The sequence below is a fragment of the Abramis brama genome (assembly GCF_963993115.1).
Source record: "Abramis brama genome assembly, chromosome: 5".
NCBI classification, from domain to species: domain Eukaryota; kingdom Metazoa; phylum Chordata; class Actinopteri; order Cypriniformes; family Leuciscidae; genus Abramis; species Abramis brama.
In genome coordinates this window covers 9,468,367-9,490,738 of record NC_139967.1, presented here as the reverse complement: position 1 = coordinate 9,490,738, position 22,372 = coordinate 9,468,367, and the positions used below count along the sequence as shown (strand labels likewise).

At 38.2% G+C, this 22,372-nt stretch overlaps 1 protein-coding gene across 1 annotated transcript in view; it reads right to left on the bottom strand.

Annotated features, from left to right (window-relative positions):
- The window catches only part of srrm4 (serine/arginine repetitive matrix 4), a 54,817-nt gene that overhangs the window by 5,675 nt on the left and 26,770 nt on the right, over window positions 1-22,372 (bottom strand). The window contains exons 2-8 of the mRNA XM_084115588.1: window positions 14,965-15,105; window positions 9,277-9,366; window positions 8,073-8,144; window positions 7,926-7,952; window positions 7,472-7,522; window positions 5,903-5,977; window positions 1,974-2,112 (exon numbers count right to left, since the gene is read on the bottom strand). Of these exons, the coding sequence (XP_083971714.1) occupies window positions 1,974-2,112; window positions 5,903-5,977; window positions 7,472-7,522; window positions 7,926-7,952; window positions 8,073-8,144; window positions 9,277-9,366; window positions 14,965-15,105 (595 nt within the window). The remainder of the gene's footprint in view (window positions 1-1,973; window positions 2,113-5,902; window positions 5,978-7,471; window positions 7,523-7,925; window positions 7,953-8,072; window positions 8,145-9,276; window positions 9,367-14,964; window positions 15,106-22,372) is intronic.

Genomic DNA, 22,372 nt, shown 5'->3' with positions numbered 1-22,372 from the left:
CATGAATAAACTTCCAGCTACTTTTAAGTCAGAAGAAAGAGAGAGTAAAAGGAAACAGAAAATCCCCAATTTGAAAGTTGCTTTCCTTTAAAGAACATTAAACAGACATCACAGAATGGGCTTAAGTAATATATATATATATATCTATATATAATCATATGAAAAGGGTTGCAGACAAAAGAAATATCTCCATCACTCTAAATATTTAAAATCCTTGAGAAAAACAAAAAGAACATGTTTCTGCTTTAGTCCCCTGTCGGAAGAGATTTTACAGTCCACCAGCGGCCTACAGTAAGTCCCTAAATCTGCGGATAGCATCGACTTACCAATCAAGACTTCCTCCTTAAGTAGGTAAGGTGTAAGAAAAAGGGAAGAGCGGGTGACATAAGTGCATCATTAGAGTGGTAAAGTGCAAGAAAAAGACAATAACCCTCTCTTCTTTAAATCCAACTCCAATCTGCCACACACCGGCATGAGCCTTTTTCTTTACCTTTGTTGTTCACCTGTAGGTTTGAAATTAGGTCTCATTTTCTATTGTGGGACTGATGGAGTAAATTTAGGTAGACTCTACATCCTTAATAGAATCTGTATCCTTTATAGAAAATGGAAAGAAGCTGCTTAGTTTCAATAAGATTCTAGTTTGCTACAATGGCACACAAAAGCAATCAAACTGGTTTATGTTGGAATTTGCAAAAATCTGGTATAGCCCAGTGGTTATTTGTAATGATCTAGCTGTGAAGTATAGACTGGAACAATTATGTGCAGGTTTATGCATTTTGTTTTGCAGGGTATCAGCTTTTTGCAAGCTTCAGTATATGAAACAAACTGCACCAGTGCAAAAGCTTGCTTTGCTTATACAGCTAACCAACCAAGGATCCACGGCAGGGCCAACCGAGCATTAAAATTTACCTCCAAAAAATATATTTTCTTGAAAAGGGAGACTTTCGTACAAAGATGTTTATAGCAACGTCTACAGTTTAGGAACAAAATAACAACAACAAAAATCAGTGGAAGGAATATTTTCTTCACACTATGGACAATCTTTAAACATGATGGTGCAAGACAAAAATATTAGCAATGATTAAAGTTAAGAAAATGTCATTCATGTTACTTTAATGATTTTGTGATTCATCTGCCACGCAGGCATTTATTTTTCTCTGTGGTATTCAAACTCTCTTCAAAGGCTTAAAAGCTGTTGCAAGAGTTTCTTTAAAAACTTTCAGAAACTAATTGTTAGAAAATCCACAGTGCAGTATATAGGATTATGTCATTAACTTTATTAAAATATTCGTTTTTATGACGTTATACAGACTAGGCATTCTCTGGTTCCCAAGGACCATGTTCTTTAGTGATGGTGAACTTTTTTATTTATTGAATGATGTTTGATATTTCTGGTTGGAGTGGATGCATTTAGAGTGTGGCAGTAGGTTGCGTGTCACTTTAAACAAGTGTAATTACTGAGAGAGCATGAAAACACTTGAAAACCACTCTCATTAAAAAGTTACTTCACTTAAGTTTAAATTATGTGTCAAGCACGTGTGCAATATGCAAATCACATGTTGGTTAAAAATTCTAACCACAAAAATAACCTCACTCGAAGGCATTGCTACAATCATTATTGTTCCTATTAAAAACGAAATGGCAATGCAATATGAGCCAATTTACAAAACAAAAAGGACTATAGAAAAACTTAATCTGTGAGAATTAAAAATACTATGCCTTTACGCTTAACTATGGCTAGTTTCAATCCAAATCCAATCCAAAAGCAAGCAAACAGTCACATAAATAACGATAAAGATTTCTCCATACATGGGGGAAAAGATTTGCACTTGCATTAGTTTAACAGACAAGTGTAAAACAACATAGCTTTTGGTCTTGATATCCGTTAAGTAAAAAGAAATGGTTTCACAACGGCCTTACAGAGCAAGAGTTCGGCACTGTGAGCGCATCAGGTAGCCATCAGAAACACTTACGGTGCTTTCAGAAAAGTGGCAGCAGCACTTAGAGGAGATTTTATTGGTCAGCTTGATTGCCGACCTGCATGCATCGCCTCCATGGACAGCTGATGAATGGCCACCGTCTTGGAAACCAGATTTTTCACAATCTTCATATCTAGGCATAGACAAAGCACATAAAAACGTTGTTAAAGGCCCCTTCACCTCAAGGAGAAATTTTAATATTTATATTCACATTAAATATACAAAGTACTGTAAGTTGAACCATTTTAGCTTATCAAGGTGCTCACAGCACCTTTACAACAGTAGCAATAAAATCATAATGTCGGACATCAAAAGAATAATAGTCATTCTTCAGTTTTTCCTTTGTACAGCATTTAGGCAGTGAGGTGGAAAAATGAGTCCTCCACAGGTTAACATATGGGAATGTCACTGTCACTGGGAGAAGCATCAATTTAAGTGGCAAAAGTGTAAAAATACAGTATGGAAGCACTTTGTCTAAAGAATCTATTTAAAAAAAAACCCATTTGTCTCTGTCGATATTATATTTCTGCTGAAATAGCAGTGGCAGAGAGATCCAGCTAATGTCCATTTACTTGAACAATTGGCAACAAGAAGATTTCTATTTCATTGTTTTAGACAATCGTCTAGTTCCTCTATCTTCATAGGCTTAAGGTGGAATAAAATGGTTTCCCATGAAAGGACATGCCAATTATACCAGCTCAGGACATAAATTATATGTAATGGGTCTTTGGAAAGTGAATGAGGATTGGGAACTGACGGCCATTGTTCCTGTTGTGTGGCGTGAGTGGGTTCTCTGTGCCTTTTCAGCTCCTGAAACCATGTAAAGCTTCACTGTGCTCGCCCTCTATAATGATTTTGTCCTTTGAATATCCCTAAGAAATTCCAAATAATGGAGAGATCAGCTAGGGATTTAAAACCAATCATCTCCAGCTTAAGATTATTTCAATTTGAAACCGAAGCTTGGTCTTCTCCGGTCTCAAAAAAGCCAGAAATTCTGCGATGAATGAATGAGAGGCTTTTTTTTGAATGAAGGACTGATGAAGTAATCAGAGTGGTGACACCTGGGAGAGCATTTGAGGCCAATTTCTAGTATGAAAAACTCTTTGTCTGTGATTACTCTGATGTGTTGGTCTAATTCAAAATGTATTTTTAAAATATGCCTTTGACCCAGTACAAAATGGTCTTATTTTACATCTCATAAACTACTAATTTGCCTAATAAGGAATCATGTACTCCAACGTCCTAGCATTTTTCATAATATCTGTACATGGGCGATCAGCAGGACTGACTTTTCTATGCTTTACAGGCAATCTTCACTGACACCTACTATCAAAGAAAACAGATTTAAGCCTGAAACTTAATTTCAGCACTATTCCCTACAGTGCTCCATCTCTACAGTACCTCAACCCCATCACCCCACAACCCACTCCAAGGAGGCGCAACTGTTCACGGGGGCGAGATCTCAAATTTCATTCCCTTTCCCGATTCCATTGATCTACGTGCCAAATGTTGGACATAAGCTGCGAGAGCCAGATAAAAGCGTTTCCTCAGTGTCACCTCTACCTTTATCAGTCATCGCCACAGTGGCACTGGATGTTGACTGATAAGATAAAAAACCTGACTGGTCAGCATGAAGCCATGAATATCTCTGACCCCCAACATTCATCCAAATATGCCAAAACTTTATTTTGTGGAATTTTTAAAACATTCTGAACTATCTAATCCATACAAATGTGGGACTTCTTTAATTCTTTAATGTTGAACATTTACCTGCAGGTAAAGACTTATTTTTCAACTTATAATTCTATTCTATACTATTCTAACTTGAATTTGTGGTCACTTTAGAACACTGTTCCGTCATTAATGAATAACTACACAGGAACAAATGAGTAATGCAATATTAACATTAGTAACTGCTAACTAACAAGAACCTCTGATTAACAATTTAGTAAGTGATAACGCTCAGTTGAATGTGGTGGTTCATTATTAGCTAAACAATAACTATTTTTTCATACCTCCCAGAGGACTACTAAAAACTACTATATACAGGTTCATAATTACTGAGAGTAATGCACAATGTATATGTATAATTATGTCCAAACTAAAGATCATGGTAACCTACTAGTAATGACTCAAGTATTACAGTTTTTCTCGATTGCTTAAACACATTTTTTGAAACTATGCCTCGTATTCTCAAAACTACAAACACAAATCCATAACGTCTCACCCAATTCCCCAAACATCCTATTTTCAGGTCAAAATGAAGCTCTGAAAAAACAAACTTTGCCCTCAGACAGGACACACAAGCCCTCAAAATCACACACACTACAACATAGTCTAAGACACTGGTGCAATAATTCAAAACAACATTTCCAAAACTGGTAAGTTATGTTGCTTGTGGTTCCCCTCTCACAAACCTTTTCACATGATGAACACAAAAGACACAACCAGTGGATACATTGGCACATTTTTATTCATACACAGAAAACACACACACACAAATATTTTTTTTTCCTGTTTTACTCTTCTTTTTTTTTTACTCTTTTTTTTTTTACTCTCTCCTATAATTTTTTTTTTTTATATTTACTTACAGTAAGATGTGTGTGACCAACATATGACAGTAAAAGAGCACACACAAACCATATTCTAATATGGAATTCGAATTGTATTGGAATGGTAAAGAGTGTTGGGACGTGACAGGAGGGTCTCCACTCAAGGATACAATATGATGGATACGTCTAAGAATGTTCCACATATGGTTGAAATACCATCATTTGCCTAGAAAGATAACATTCTGGGAGTCAAGACTATAAAGGAGAAAGGATGCCCTCCCTTCACTGTCACACTCTGCAGCCGCTCTGTGTGACTGTACGACTACTGGCCTTTTCTTGCAAGAAAATAAACCTCATCAAAGACTATTGGAAATGTTTGTCTCTTATTCAGTGATAGAATTTTGTTTGCCACCACACCTCCCTGAAGGTTCTCGAGGCGACGGTAAAGCAACTCAAATTTGGCCTTACTCGTAGCCCAGCCTCCCTCATAGTCACACCATTGACAAAGACATGGGCAACTAGAGTGGCTTGAATTTCATCTGAGACTGCTTGTCTTCTTGTCCTTGCCCTTCCTCCTCCTCATTCTTATCCCTCTTCCTTCATGTCTTTCTGGATCCATTGTTCCAAAACGCAATAAACTGATTTGGGCCCTTTTATATATCTATTGAAGGTTCTGATTGATGTGTGTTAAATTTTGACTCTTAGTGTTTCCACCTGGATAATTGTGTGCTAACTGAGCTGAAGCTGTGCTGACTTGAGTGAACAATTTTGAATGCTAGTGCTTTCTAAATGACAACATGGTCTAAGCAATGAGAAATGAAGGGATTTGTGTGTAGAGTTTTGCAGTGATAGTTCAACAAATCTGACTCATGTGTCAAAACAGGGAATAGTGTTTATAGTTTAGTGAAATGGGTGTGCTTTTTGATAAATGGCGTTATGGTTTTGAAATTTTAGTTCAAAAGCCTGGTTATAGTGTTTAAGCAATCGAGAAAAACTGTGTCAAATCCTTCAGAAGGAATTATTCATTATTTGGAACAGTCCGCTAAAGTCAAAGCATGATAACTCTCTAGTAATGACTGAAGTCATTGTAAGATTTTGAGGTTTTGGATAGGAATAACTCAAGTGATATATATCATTCTAAAATAATTACTGGGCATTTGGATCAGTATTCTAAAGTGAGGATCATTTGTTCCTGTGTAGTTATTCATTAATGACGGAACAGTATTCTAAAGTGTTACCGAAATTATTATTTATTTATTTTTTAGATCATTAAGATGTGATGTTATAATGCCACTGATAGACTGGACAGCAACTCCACCATGGAGTTACACTGAAGTTTACATTTAAATTGGCCTTCTCCCAATTATTCACCTGTTTTCCATGCAGGAGGAACTCCTAATTTCAGCTTTCCGGCGCCGGTGTCTGCGATGAGAGTGGCTCCTTGACCTGAAAGGTAACCAATAGAGACATACATCCAACAAATCAATTATCTCACCTGTATTTATGCTATTTTGTGTTGGTACAGCAAATCAAGATTTTAATTTGCATTACTCTCCCATTAAACCTCTTTTTTTAATTTATCTTATCATTGCAGTAACAGAGAAAGAAAGAGAAAGCAAAACAGTAAGCAAAAGATTAATTACGATGCCATGAGACAATAAAATACATGACATATCACCCCAGCAAGAGTCAGAGCTCTGTCTCTGAAGTGTTATAATTTAATGTGGCACATGTAAAACAGTGTTAATTGAGTCTGAAATGGAGACAGTTGAGTGCAGATTCACATGAGTTTGCTGAGTGAATTCAATTAAAGTTCCAAATTGAATTTAGCTGCCCAACAAACCATACAAAAGAGCAGCCCATGTTTAATGGGTTGAAATTAATACATTTTAAACAGGTAGTTTAAAACCTTTTATAGCTACATTCCATTTATGTATTGTTTTTGAATATGTTTTTTATATAGCCTATACGTATTACAGTAGTGACAATACTGATTTTATATTTTGAGGACACTGTGATGTGTTATCCACCTGGGACATCTTCTTAATGCATTAAAGACAACTTGAATAAGCAATCACAAAAAAAATATATATATATATATATATATATTAAATGAGAGAAACATTAACAGAAATTTTTCCTGTCCTGTGAAAAGCAAAATTGTTTCAGGGGTAGATATTTCGATGATTAAATGAAACATAACATTTACAATTTTAATGCTATTTCACAATATTACTATTTTTACAGTATTTTTGATAAAAAAAATCTTGGTGAGCATAAAAGACTTCTTTCAAAAACATTTTAAAAAATGTACCAACCCCAAACTTTTTAATGTAAGTGCACACAATTATGCACAAAAGACCAGTAACATATTGAAAAAGTAAAACTTTTTATTTAAAAACTATTTTTGTTTTTAACACAATTATCGACCCATCTTGGGTCATGAAGCAAAACCACTAGGGAACCATTGATTTAACCCACTCACAAAACCTGAAGGTTTTGAGGATCAGAAGCCCAGCGAGGCACTTCTTCCCTGGCTGTGTGTGTAGCAGGCTAGCGGCGTGAAATCGGTTCATGTTTCTGTCTCTCTGGCTGCTCGCCTGCTTCAGTGAGGAGCTGCTCTCAGACTGCACCAGCTCTCCTTCAGTTCGAGAGAGCACACGACAAAAGCAGCCAATAACAGCACTCTCCGAGAGGAGCTGAGGTGCACTACAGAGTGGCTGTCAATACACTGTAATCTAATCTAGAAAATATGACTCTTGTGCATGAAGGGTCATGCAGGTGCTTTATAGTGTAGAATACGTTAAGCATTTGACACTAAAGGATAAACCACAGAGGGAACTTGAATATAACTCAATAAACTGTCAGTGTTTGAATACTTTCAACTGAAGTGTAAGCTGGTGGTTTTAAATAATTAAGGCACATTTTGAAATCACCAACCTCTTTTTATGTTTTTTCTCCTCCTTTCTTTTACGTCTGGGACTCGATCGACTGTAAAAATAGCAGAAAAAATGATTGATCGGGTTTAAATGAAAAGGTCCCATAGGAAAGAAAATTCACACAGCTTGAGCAGCTTGCTGTTTCTGCTAGACAACAATGTGATTAAATGGAGAGCAAATGGAGGTACAATAATTGTACCTTTTTTTCTCTCCTAAGGAATTTTAGGAGAAACATCTGAGACAAAGTGGATACTTAAATGATTTATAACTAAGCTCTCCATTCAATCTCCTGGTCTATAAGAGAGGAATCTCTGAGCAATAAAATCATCTTCTGGGAGCCATACACTACATAACAATAATAAACAGGTATTATGTGTACTGTGTAAAAAAGCACTGTGCCCTTTATTGTAGGAAAGAGTATAAAAACAAGCAAAATATGAAATAAATAAATGTACCTGTGCCTTCCCTTCCTTGAGGCAGACCTAGAGGCAGAGAGGAGATGACTTTAAAAGCAGTCGTGACAAAACAACCACACCACATCAGAAAAGCGTATACTCAAAGCAAACCTCTAAACGTGACCTGATGTGAAAATCAATCACTACCTATGTCGCTTCCTTTTCTTTGAGCTCTTCTTTTTCTTCTTCCTCACAGGTGATGGACTGCAGGAGGGAGATCTGGGAGATCAAATAAAGCCATATGTAGTTAAAACACGTACAACATTTTGTTTCAAAGGAATATTTCTACATTTACGAAAATCTTGGAATGTGTTCCAAAGACTTTCAAATGCTTTCAAATAATTTAGAATATGATGCACAAGAAATCTGGATACGTTTTTTTTATTATTATTATTCCATCTGTGCTCCATATTCATTTGAATTATTTTGGTTGAAGTCCTTTTATGCCTCTTCCTATTTGTAAAGTTATTAAAACCCTTATCTTAGATTATTTTTTATTCAGTAAAGGCACATTGAATTGATCAGAAGTGACAGTAAATACATTATTATGTCGTTGGCATTATTACAGAAGATTTTCATTTCAAATAAATTCAGTTCTTTTGAACTTTCTATTCATCAAAGAATCCAAAAAAAAAAAAAAAAATGCATTACAGTTTTCACAAAAATATTAAGCAGCACAAATGTTTTCAACATTAATAATAATAATTAGTGTTTCTTGAGCACCAAATCAGCATATTAGAATAATTTCTGAAGGACCATGTGACACTGGAGTAATAATGCTGAAAATTAAAAAAAATAATAATAATTTATATAACATTTGAAAATATATTGAAATAGAAAGCAGTTATTTTAAATTGTGATAATATTTCTTAATATTAATGTTTTACTGTATTTTTGATCAAATACAGTAAATGCAGCCTTGGTGAAAAATATATGACCCCAAACTTTTTAGAAAAATAAGTAAATGATAAGGACTGTAGATAAGGAGTGTAGATGTAGACGTATATGTTTTGAAGATAAAACCTTTTAAACGGAATGGAATTCAGTGAGTGCATTTCCTAATTAACAGGCACAGAAAACGCAAATGGCAAGAAAACAGAACATCTAAAATAAAAAAATAAAAATGTAAATGCATTTCCTTTAAGCTTAACAAGCTTAGAACATTTATTCTGTTGAATGGCTCTTCTTTACGACACTAACACACTATTGTGAAAGTTAAACGCTGTTGTTGGATATTGACAGCAGACACCATTAAATGCAGCATGAAATCTTTCTATGTCTTTTCCAGTGCTGTAGACTGGTCAGAAGAGAAGGTAATTATCACATGTGACCATTTGTTTTGTGGGCTGACCTGTGTCTCCTCCTCTTCCTCTGTGACTTCTTCTTCTTTTTTTTCGTTTTAGGCACTGGCCGAGGAGAAAGTTCGGCATCAAGAGACACACTGGAAAAGCAAAGTAAAGAGAGAACATAGTAAAAAGTTTTTCATTTTCAAAGTCAGTTCAGAAACGAAATGTCTGGCTAGTGGAGCTAAAAGATTGATGCTCCATCATGTTTAAAAATAACGTACCACCTACATTTAATCCTACCCTAAACCTTACCAACAGTGTTAACAAGAGCAAGTGTGAGTTAACACATTTGCTGAGGCGACCATGCCATTTTAGCTTGCTTCTACAAGTTTCTCAGGTATTTTATCATGAGTCTTGCTTCACGGGACTCGTAAACGAGTGCTCTGCATCATAAGAGCAATCCTGTACCAGTGACCGAGCAAGTTTACTACATCAGAAAAGCTATACATATGGAGTTGATCATGTGATGCAAATGTAAAAATAAATTACTTTATAAATCATGAACTATGATAAAAGTATTTTAAGGTCAACATAGTATTGTGAAAGGAATTGTGTGGAAATAAGTCTTTATTGCTTGATAATCTGCCCCTGTAATCAAGGAATAAAAGTTGTTGGTGTTTTCTGCCACTAGTATTAATTTCAGCTTGAAACTTGGAGTTTTACAAAAATGTGAGTAGAGGCAAGTTTTTTTCCAGTGAGCTTACTGTAGGTTGGCAATGTGTAACCCAAAACATCTCATCTCAAGAACAGAAAAGGCACAGGGAAAAAAAGAGGTTAAAGAGGAAGGATATAAGAGACAGCAATAAGGAGAGAGAGGGAAAGCAGCATGCTCGGACAGATACTGTAGATGACAGGCAGCTTTTAAAATCAATTTACTTTTAGTGGCAACACTTCTGCAACAACAAAGCAGAAGATCAGAGAGAATGGATGGCGTGTCCTGACTGAGTGGGACATGTGTGCCGTTTTAAAAGCACCGCAGCGTCACCTCAGAGGCGTCTTTTAAAGGCAATAACATTGAGGGGAGTGCAAGGAAGGATTTTAAGCTTAACAGAGAGATATCACAGTGTATCCACTACTGAGAGTCTTCCTCAGGCAATTCAAATGCAATCATCAACAGGGAGACTATACACAGACAACAGACATTTATATCACACATTTTCAATGTGTTTACTAAAGCACAGGGCACAGCTGTTATAATTGTGATTATAGCAATGACACACCACTCTCATTCCATCAAGACAACAGAAAGGGTCCAATCAAAAGTGGGCGTGAAGCGTTTTATCCTAATCACTAATATTCTTGATTCAACCAGAAGGGAAGAGGCGAGCTGATCGAGTTAAGACATTTTCCGTGCTAATTGCAAAGGTTACATTTCTGACCCCCTGAATGTAGAAGATTTATCAAATATAAAGACTGAAAAGCTTGAATGAGCAAACACTATTCCCTTGTGCCTATCTTATTTAGCCAAATAAAGTAATGTCCTTCCATCACTTTTAATCCTTTGAACCCCCAAAAAATCCATTAGATGCTTGAAACTCCCCAATCTGTTCCATTCAGACACTGATAAGGCTCATGTAATGGAACAGCTGACCTCTATAATATTTTCAAAGGCAGATTTTCTGATACTCACCCTATTTATATCAAAGAGACTCATTTTAGCTTGCTATATTAAGCTTAAAGTGCTCTGTGACCGAAGGAGCTTGCCTCACAAGAATTAGCACAATGGAGGTAGGAGGGATAAAACACTGAAAATGTAGATGTTCTTGCCTTCATAAAGATATGTGTACAGTAAATAGCACTTCATAATTTACACATACACATCACAGACTGTCATAATGACATGCATCTGACAGACAGCAATGAAAATATGAAGCGTGGGAGAAGGTATACAGGATATTCGTGACAAATACACATGACTGGTGCAGGTTAAAGGCACGATGGCAGCGGCAATGAGATTTGCTTCTTGCGGCACATCGCTACAGCAGGATAATAATATTTCATAGACACAGGGGAGTGCTGTCCGTGACAGTCGATGAATTACAGACTGTTGTAGCTTTGGCTTTGCCCAGCCAGTCAGTGATTCAATATGAGCACTGAGAGGAAGCCATTTAGATGGATCAAAACAGACGGTGAGCCAGGCAGGCCGTGCAGATGTGCTTGCGGGGGAGAAGGCTGCTTACTCCATCTCTGAGGGTGGAAAAGGCTGTTTGGCCTGATATAGTAATGCAGTTCATCCAGCCATTGCTGCATTAGCAAGTCTGAAACGCATTAGAAGCTGATTAGCAGAAAAGCAAGTTCCATTTCTGCTTAATTAAGAACCTTTGTCTCACATTACACCCTCGGCACAAAGGCAAACACACAGACACTACAAAAGTCCAAGATTTTTACAGTTAATCTTGGTCCTGCCTTTTTTGGTAGAGTAAATGAGATTTGGTTGGAGCAGTTTTAAACAAAATACAGTGAAGCAATTATGATAAGCAATCACAAGCAATGACAAGTCACAATTAGGGCTGTCAAACCATTTATATTTGATTGTAATAATTTTTCTGTCCTTTTTAAATCTAAATAAAGTGTAATATACCAAATATGTGCATATCGATATAAATGGATCACAGTTTTATTTTAGTAGGCCAATCATTAAGATACTATTCTAGTTTTTTTTTTTTTTTTTTTTTTAGTAAATTAAGTTTTTGTAATTTTGAAAATAAGTTTTAAATAAGTCTTAGTAATTGTGTTGTGTTGTTTGTCATTTTTATTTATTTAAAAAAAAAATATATATATAGTTCTAATACTTTTTATTTCAGTTTTAGTTATTTTAGTAGGCCTACATCAAGTTAAACTAAGGGTTCTTTCACACTTGGTTCGATTGCCTGGTCCGAACCAGAGTTAGATTGCTCCCCCCTCCCCCTGCCGGATTATACATTATATTATTTGGGTCCGAACCGCTGTTTACCCCTGTTGCTTGGTAACGACAATGAAGGAGAAGGTGGCAAAATGAATACCTCACTTTTATATTGTGGTTTTTGAACCTTTGGTTTTGTTTTCAAAGTGTCAGCACTTGCGTCTATCTGTTCTAAAGAATGCGGGAATCCAGCAGAAACGAGATGTACATTCTCTCTGCTCACAGTTCGTCAGTCACGCTTGACAGGAAAGTGAGTGAGAACACACACACAGTTTTATCAAATCATAGGCCATCAGCGGTTCACTTCCGCGATTTAGTCAATTGCGTTCATATCAGCGAAACGTACAAGAGTTCACATGAACCGTACCCCAGACCAACCTTTTTATGCGGACACGGGTACGGTTTGCAAATGCGCACCCAAGTTCGGAAAACAGTGTTCACATCATCCAAATGAACCGAACTCTGACGTCAATTGAATCTGTGTGTGAACCAAAAGTGCTAGAGAAAGCACCTTAAATGAAAATGAGAAATGTTACTTTGGCAACTAGCTGAAGTTTAAGATTGTTATATTTTATTTTATTTCAGTTAACGTTTATTTTATTTTAAGTAACAAAAATGTTTTTGGTTTTTAGTTTACTACAATAACCCTGGTGGATCGAGGTAATTTTTTTGTAACAATGCTTGTCTGACTTGCATACCAAACTGATTCTATATTTCTTACACTGCATCAAATGCATGGGAAATTCAATTCTGCAATCATTTAAGAATTTAAAAAAAATGTTTTCACTGCTGACCTATGCATTAGCCTTTCGATGAATAAAGGTGCTTCACTATTGTGTGATACACATTTCTTGAGCTTTGGTGATAATAAAATTTCACAATACAAAGAAGACTTATAAGCTTTGATAAGTGTCCGAATTGAGTTTGATTTGAATAAAGATTTGATAAACTATCCTTAAAAACATTTACTGAGAAAATGCTCCTCTAAGGACTTCTGTCAGCTTACGGTTCAGCTCCGATCAGTCATGAATGAAAAAAAAAAATATATTGATATTGTGTAAATAACAAACATATGATAATGTCAAAATATTCCAGTGCCAGTGACACTTCAACATTGCAAGTGGCGGTATTGCACAAAATCAAGTCAGAGGAGATGTCACAGTGAGACACTCTATCTACACCTGAAGTAAGTGTGACTTATTGGTGGAAAAAAAAGAGAAAACATCAAATAAAGTTAAGCATGAATTTGATATTAGCATTATTTTTCCCAACATTTCTATAAATATTGTTATATTATTGTTATTGTGTATTATCGTTATGTTTTGTTCATAACATTTGTGTAGTGAAAATCTGATATCATGACAGCTCTAGTTCCAATCAGCTCTGAAATCAAACTCTTGATAGAAGCAATACAGAACTCTTGAGGCAACACATTCTGATCCATCGACCAATTTCACGTGTCAGATGTGTCCAGTTATTCCTTTTATTTAGCTTGTGGGTTTGCTCTCCAGCTTTTAAAGTCTTTCTGTCAGTTTCAGTTGACCTTGAAGGCGCACAGGTAACGAACATACCCCTAATGGCCACCATCACTTCAGCTGTCAGAAGAGGGTCGTCTTGTGAGTTAGACTGAGCACTGACACACTCAGGAGAATAGACAAGGTTAGAGAGTTAAAAGGCTGTCAGCATTTATAACTGACATTTCACTGAGAGCTTCAGCACTGTTTACACGGCCAGCACTGTACCTTTCAGCTTTGGGGAAAAAAATGCAACATGTTTCCCAAAATTAAAATTGAGAGGCTTAAGCTTGTTACAAAAGTTATAAAAAGAAAAAGGTGCAAGCAAAAGATCCCACATAAGGCTTTTGACTACTAACACACTCCAAAGGATGTCAAACTTACAGAGTAAAAGAAAAAGGACAAAAAGGACAGAAGCCTTCTATTTAAATGTCACATTATTGAGAATGAATTTGACATACAATAAGACTATTCACATTTGAGATGTTTCTTTTATTTGGATTAAGACAGCATGTCGAAAATAACTGTCTATGTACATGATTTAGGATTCTTCAGTTGTACAGATGAAGGAAAGCTGTTTGTGGATTTTGGTGGTTTAGCTTGATCTGACTTAAACATTATTTGATTTCTGCAGTTGTGTGCTTGATTATAAAATCTCAGCTGAAAAAATGCATTTGCATCTGCTGTTTTCTGGCAGAGAACTGAGCATGAACTCAACTAGAGATTAGCATGTTTAAGATAACACTTGATCTGCCGTCCTTCCTGTTTTACATAATGATGCACTGCTTTTGGCCTGTGTTATCGCACACACTTTGAAGGTATCAGTGGAATTATGCCGTTGAGAATCCAATGCTGAATCAATTCCTTTCACCAGGTGGAGTTTGAATTGTTGTGGATGGGAAGTAAGAGGACCCCATAAAAGACATGCCTGCCATGCTTTAAAGTTTGGGGTTTCTAATTCATTCTTACAGAGTGAGGAAGAAGCTTAGAAGTGGATTCAGTGCTTCATATTTACATGTGTTTGATCTTCTTTGGGGTCAAAATAAAATTCACATTTGAATAGCTTTATAGGTTCTATGGTTAAATTGTACAACGTTTTCAACAGCACATGCTGTTTTCAACCACTTCAAAGTTGGTTTAAATCAGCTATTTTACTTTCAGAGAGTATACAAATAGTTTCTTTTCTAGCACATACACACTGAAGTGTTTGCTCCTAAGCACTGAAATGTCTTTGATGGAAGATGTGTGTATGAGGAACAGCTTTAGAAGATACAGACCTGCGAGCTCGGCGGTGACTGTGGCGTTTACGTCCTCTGCGTTTTGTGTGTCCATTTTTCTCATGTTTTCTTGTGACCGTGTCTTTCGTTTTCACTTTCTCCTCTTCATCTTTGGGTGCAAGGCTAACTGCTGTCTCCAATCTGGAAGAACAGAACATCAAAAACTCTTTAGCTTCAAATATTTCATAGTCAACAGGTTGTTAAATCTGAATTATGAAATGATCTTAAATATAAGATCTCAATAATGAAACTGAAATATTTTTTTCTGAAGGCAGAAAAAATGCCCATCATTTTGCTTTTCAGCTTGTAAGTGCACTCATGTTTGAATAATGGGACTGGATTTGGTTCTCTGCTGAGAAACATTGAGCATTTTCATGTTTCTCCTCTAGACCTTCATAAATGCAGAGGTCATCTGCTCAGCATTCAAATGAGGTGTCAACAGAGAAGCCTTTATTTACACGCCTCAGTTGAACTGACATTTCTGAAATTATTTGTGCGTATCCCAAGGTTGTAAGGAACATGGTTTGGAAACTCAAAACTGTGTGCTCGTCTTTCTGTCAGTGGAGGAGAGCAAAAAGAGTTTTATGTGTATTCTTCATGATCTGATATTTAAACTGGAGAAAACTGAAAACTGTACAAATATATTTTTCATGTTGTTTGATGATTCACTGATTGCAAATGTAATAATTGGTTGACATGAAAACTGAGCAATTTGGTTTGTGTTAGCTATACAACAAATTGCTTACTAAAATGTTAAAGACCCCCTGTGGTGAAAATCAAGTTTTTAATGGTGTCTTTAATGTCTATGTGGTGTTTTTTAATATGCTTTAAGACAAACCATGTGCAAATTCATAAGTCAACACCATTGCTGAGTATTTTCTCCTTAAAACTGCAGTGAACCAAAGACAGTCTCAAAAACACCATTTGAAATCGCCTGTGTTTCTGACGTCACAAACTAACTTGTAGCCAATCCCGTTAAGTCTATCAGTAATTGCTGAGAAGCAGGGGAGTCTCAAGAGAAGCCAGGTTATCCCAGTATATTTTTCTGTTGATATGAAAATTGGTTACATTTAGCAACATAACGGGTGTATTATGTGTACACATTGGGCCCTATCTTGCACCCAGCGCAATTGACTTTGTACACCGACGCATGTATCATTCCTATTTTGCACCCGACGCACAGCGGACTTTTCTTTTTAAAAATTAGGGAGTGAACTTGCGTTCCCGGGGCGGTTCAGCGCAAAGAGGAGGCATGTTCCGGCGCAAACGTTCCCTGGTGCTATTTTGCAGTTCCAGAAAACAATTCCGCCACAGACCAGGAAAAACCTAGTCTAAAGTCAGTGGCGCGTTTTCAGTGGCGCATTCAGATGCTATTTTAAGGGCGCATGCTTGGCCATAATGTAGCGTGTGCACAACGCACATACACTTTGCTTCTCTCATCTACACACAGACGCAGCGGTTCACATTTTTGCAAACCATACATAATTACAAGGAAAAATATTCCACATGAGGGAAATCATTGTGGTGTCCATGAAGATGTGAAAAAATAGGCATAAATCTAACTTACACATTTACCAAAATTATTATACGCCTGTTTAACCGAAGCTAATTTGGGTGGGTTTCTCCCATTCCCATACAATGTCACTCTTCTGTCTTTTACGGCCCTGAAGAGAACGTCAGTCTCCTCGGCTGTGAACCGCTCCTGGCGTGCGCCTGGCAAATCCGCCGTTATAATAGCAATCCGCCATTGAACAAGCGTGCCTGCTCTTAAAGGGAATGTGAGATGACGCTCTGATTGGTTTATTTCACGTTACGCCCAAACCACACCTATGAGTAATGTAGCTACTTCAGGCCAACCCCTTTTAGATTTGCGTCGGGCGCAAGAGTCATTTATCCCGCCGGTATAATAGCAACAGCGCCAGAGACCACCCACAAAGCTACTTGCGTTTCGCGTTTGATACTTGCGTTTCAGATCTTTAAAATATGGCCCAAAATGTGTACAGTCATTACTGATCCACATTTGACCAGTTACCAATGATTTAGTGTTAGCAGTTTTCATTTTTCTAACACTAAAACTGCAGCTTAATGCTCTTTACTCTATTCACAATCAAAATGTGTCTGATTGAAATTGCACTTGAGCAGAGAGAGACCCAGGTGATTCAGCAAAGACCGTGACATGACACTTGAGCCATTCTTTTCTTGTCATTGCCATGTTCCTTACAAACAGTTTGAAAATAAATGCATAAATAAAACTGATTGCAAGAGCTGGGTAAGTAGGCCTGACTTGATCTCCATGGCATAATTACAGATCCACCTCTGGAGTGTAAGAGTGTATGTTGCATGCATATGTCTGCGTGCGGCCCCGTACATTTGTACATGAATTTGTGTCTGTGTGTCTGATTGTAATGAGAAGTTAATCAGTCTTGCAGATTAAATGCTGATTGCCTCTCTCTCTCAGCAGCAGGAGGAGGCCTGCCCTCTGCCACCTCTGGATAAGAGAGGGCAAAGCACAATCACATTATTAATGTCAACCTTCCGGCACCGCAGCCCTACACGGCCCTCCAATGAGCCAGTACGTGATTGGAAAATACACCGCCCTGCTGGGTATAATCAGGAGAGGATTAAAGATGGTGAAACAATGAAAACATGTTGGTGTGAGGGCAGTTGAATGACCCAAACATTAAAGATGTTCATGAGTCTCAGTGTGATCACATGTGGAGAAGAAAAGGTCTGTGATTTCGAATGAATAAAAATTTACTTTAGATATTATTGGTTGATATAAATGTTGTTCCAGGAACAACGATATTGATGATCCAGTAACATGTCCCTTGGTGATGAAATCACAATAAGTGTGGTTGAAGGTCAGAACAATGGACTAAACACAGTTCTGTCAGAACCACTATCATCAAAGGTCAAGAACGTCCTAAGAGCATGGAGCGCGTCGATAACCCTATTAGGGTAAACAGAACAGAACCAACATAAATGTTTTACAGGTATTTTTTATGTTCTTTATGACAATAATTTTATGTAACAACAAATCATGATAAATTACTGATTCGAAGAGGAATATCAGAAGGCCAAGTCCTGAGCAACGCAATAAAACTGCTTAAAATACTGAATGAACCTTAATATGGATGCTGTGATACGCATAGTATTCCTATAGGCAGACGTGGATCGGCTGAAAGTCAGCTGATGGGAGCTTAAATGACGTGACCTGCTAGAACTAACACTACACTTGATTTCTGTCAGGACCACTATAGTCAAAGATGACTGACAATAGCATACAGTTTGGATTGGCGGTATGGTTCTGTTCTGGGCAATAACTCCCTGCCCCTCCATGCAGCCTAGCATGGATAAGAGCAGGGAGCACAGCGTTAACCTCCCAAAACAAAACTATATGCCGACATCCCCCAACCACAAACTAAAAGTGTCTGAGTTCCAAGATTTCCCCGACCCCACCCGCCCAAATACCCAGATATTGATGCAATTCATGCCCTGATACTGGAAAAAGACAGACAACAATAGGAGATTTTGGAAAGAAGCAGCATGTCCTTCTGAAATAGCAGTGACTGGGGGCAGCATGCCTCTTACAAGAGAAGAACAGCAGCGAAGGGGTGCTCTCCTGTTACAAGCAGCGGAGAAGAGCAGCATGCCCCTTTAAATGCAGTTACCCGAATGAGCCTCTGAAAAAAGCATGTTGCCAATAATAACAAGAAAAGCGTTTCAGCCGATTGAGCATGTTGAATCAGCATCAGAGCCGTTGGTGAGAGATGATCACAGAGCTCTGAATGAGCAAGAATTGCCTGAATGGGCACACACAGAAGGGTTCTTCTTCTACTTCTGAGCATTCCAATGCAATATTTCCATAAATGTCGTGCTGTCTGGAAATGAGGAAAGTGAAGATTAAGTGATCAACATCAATCAAGCACTGCTTGCTTTTGGTTTGTAAATCCGCGGTACAACCGTACAAGTTCTAGTTACATTTACATTTTTACATTTACATTTAGTCATTTAGCAGACACTTTTATCCAAAGCGACTTACAAATTAGGACTAAATTAAGCGAGTCATCATGAAGAGGCAAAAACAACAACAACGCAAGAAGTGCTCAAAATACGAAGTTCAAGCATTATTCAGAGTAGCATAAGCCCGATAAGTGAGGTTTTAAAGGGAAAGGTTTTTTTTTTTTTTTATGAGGTTAAGTGCTCACGGAAGAGATGGGTTTTCAGCTGTTTTTTGAATGCTGTCAGGGATTCTGCATTCCGGATGAGGGTGGGGAGAGTGTTCCACCAGCATGGAACTGTGAATGAGAATGTTCTGGAAAGTGATTTTGTGGCTTTCTGTGATGGAACCACGAGACGTCGCTCGTTGACCGATCGTAGGTGTCTGGTAGGGATGTAGGCTCGTAGGAGTGAGTGAAAGTAGGAGGGAGCTGAGCCTGTGATAGAGATCTGTAAGCAAGCGTCAATGCCTTGAACTTGATGCGAGCAGCGAGAGGTAGCCAGTGCAGGGAGATGAACAGAGGAGTGACGTGGGCCCTCTTGGGCTCGTTGAAGATAAGACGAGCAGCAGCATTCTGGATCATCTGTAGAGGTTTGGTTGCACATGCTGGAAGTCCGGCCAGAAGAGCATTGCAGTAGTCAAGCCTAGAAATGACCAGGGCCTGGACGAGAAGTTGTGTTGCATGCTCAGTTAGGAAAGGCCTGATCTTCCTGATGTTGTGCAGTGCAAACCTGCATGATCGAGCTGTTTTTGAAATGTGATCTGTGAAGGTCAGCTGGTCATCAAACGTTACTCCAAGATTTCTGACCGACCTTGATGGGGTGATTGATGATGAATCTAGCTGGATGGTGAAGTCGTGCTGTAGAGACGGATTGGCAGGGAGGACGAGAAGCTCAGTCTTTGCCAGGTTGAGCTGCAGGTGATGTTCCTTCATCCATGTGGAGATGTCCGCCAGACAGCTTGAGACCCGTGCAGCTACTGTGGGATCATCTGGTTGAAATGAGAGGAAGAGCTGTGTGTCATCAGCATAGCAGTGGTAGGAAAAACCGTGTGCCTGTATGATGTGTCCCAGTGATGTAGTGTAGATGGAGAAGAGGAGGGGACCAAGAACTGAACCCTGGGGAACCCCTGTGGTCAGTTGATGTACTCTGGATACCTCGCCTCTCCATGCGACCTTGAAGGACCTACCTGTGAGATAGGACTCAAACCAGTGGAGTGAAGTTCCTGTGATGCCCAGTGATGAGAAGCTGGACATAAGGATCTGATGATTCACAGTGTCGAAGGCAGCAGACAGATCCAGGAAAATAAGGACTGAAGATTTGGAAGCAGCTTTTGCAATCCGTAGGGCTTCTGTGACCGACAGTAATGCAGTCTCAGTTGAATGCCCTTTCTTGAAGCCAGATTGGTTGACATCCAGCTGGTTGTTTAGAGACAAGAAGGATGTTACTTGGTTGAAAACAGCTCTTTCAAGTGTTTTCGCAATTAACGGTAGGAGAGAGATAGGTCTGTAATTCTCTACAAATGATGTGTTTAGTGTTGGTTTTTTAAGCAGTGGAGTAACCCGAGCCTGCTTGAATGCTGTAGGGAAAGTGCCAGTATGGAGGGATGAGTTGATGATGTGTGTGAGTGCTGGTAGAAGTGTGGGAGAGATGGCTTGTAGAAGGTGTGAGGGGATGGGGTCTAGAGGGCAGGTGGTAGGATGACTGGAGAGGAGAAGTGTAGATACTTCTTCCTCGGTTAGCGGAGAAAAGGAGGACAGAGGGTTATTGGCTGTGGAAGGGGTCAGTCTGGGTTCCTGTGTGTGTGGAGCTGAGAACTGACTGCTGTTCTGACGGCTGTTTCTTAATGTAGCAACGCGTCTAAATAAAATACAGAATTATGTGAAGTTAAAAATACAGAATAAGCAGAGAATCGAAGATAGGCTTACCTTGACTTAAATACAACACTGAAATAACAGGAGAACTGAGTATTCTAAAAAGCCACTTGCGCGCTCTTGCCGTGCGTCTTCTGCTGACCGCTGGTCCTGAAGAAATGACCTGAAACTCCTCTATTTATATCTATTCTTACAGTTGCTGTCTCGGTCCGGCAATTAAGCCAATAAAGCGAAAATGGGGCAAATCGAAACTGCTAGGAGCAAAAACTTAAGTGCAATTAAACTGCAATAATAATTTTCACACGCGGCTGTTTCTTAATGTAGCAACGCGTCTAAATAAAATACAGAATTATGTGAAGTTAAAAATACAAAATAAGCAGAGAATCGAAGATAGGCTTACCTTGACTTAAATACAACACTGAAATAACAGGAGAACTGAGTATTCTAAAAAAACACTTGCACGCTCTTGCCGTGCGTCTTCTGCTGACCGCTGGTCCTGAAGAAATGACCTGAAACTCCTCTATTTATATCTATTCTTACAGTTGCTGTCTCGGTCTGGCAATTAAGTCAATAAAGCGAAAATGGGGCAAATCATTTTGAGTGTAGTTACTTTTGAGTGACAAATACAGAGTCGCCAATAACAACTGGATGGCTTAATTTCTCATTTATGAAACGAACGTACGACAGAAAACTGGGTGATGGCTACGATCAAATGTCACGTCAGGTCTCAGCTCGTGTACGCAAGATTTTGAGTTAGCGTGAACTTGTGTGCAGCCTAGTCAATCTGGTGGAGAATGGTAATGAGAGCATTTTGTTCATTTAGATTATTTTCCTGTTCTAGTTCAAGTTCTAGTAATTATTTTCCTGTTCTGATGCGAGCTTGACTGACTTGACCTGCCAGAACTAACACTCAGCTTGATTTCTGTTCTAGTAAGCTATAGCTCCAAAGAAGTAAAAGTTTATAATTCGCATAAAGTTATTTTTGAAGCACCTGTGGCCAGATTCTATGTGGAACATAGTTCTAAAAATGTCTATAAATTATAAATTCTTAAGAAGTTTGTAAGAATCTTCCTAGGTGCAATTATTGAGAAACCTTAAGAAAAAAAGAAGAAGATAGGAACATTCTTAGTAAATTTATGTGAATACATAATATTCTTAAGAATGTTTTGTGAATCCAGACCCTGTTGACCAAAGAGGATAAACCTGCTGGGATACAGCAACCATCTCAAGCTCAATAGGCAGCTATTATTGCTTAAATAACAGCCTTCCACTAGCCTAGAAATCTAGACGCACCCTAGCGGCAGCAAAATGTATTTTGCAGCCAGGGTAGTCTAGCAACTCTCCGTTGACTTTCGGAGCTGTAAAAACCTAAACTGGGTCAGGCCAATCACATCGTGTATAGAGTAGGCGGGACGGGCTGAACATAATGACGACAGAGTTGTGACGGTTCCCTGCTACTTGAAAACAAAGAATGGCTGCTGCTGGCGAACAGTCCTTCGAATCGGCTTTGGCTGCGACTCTGGAGGACTTGGAGT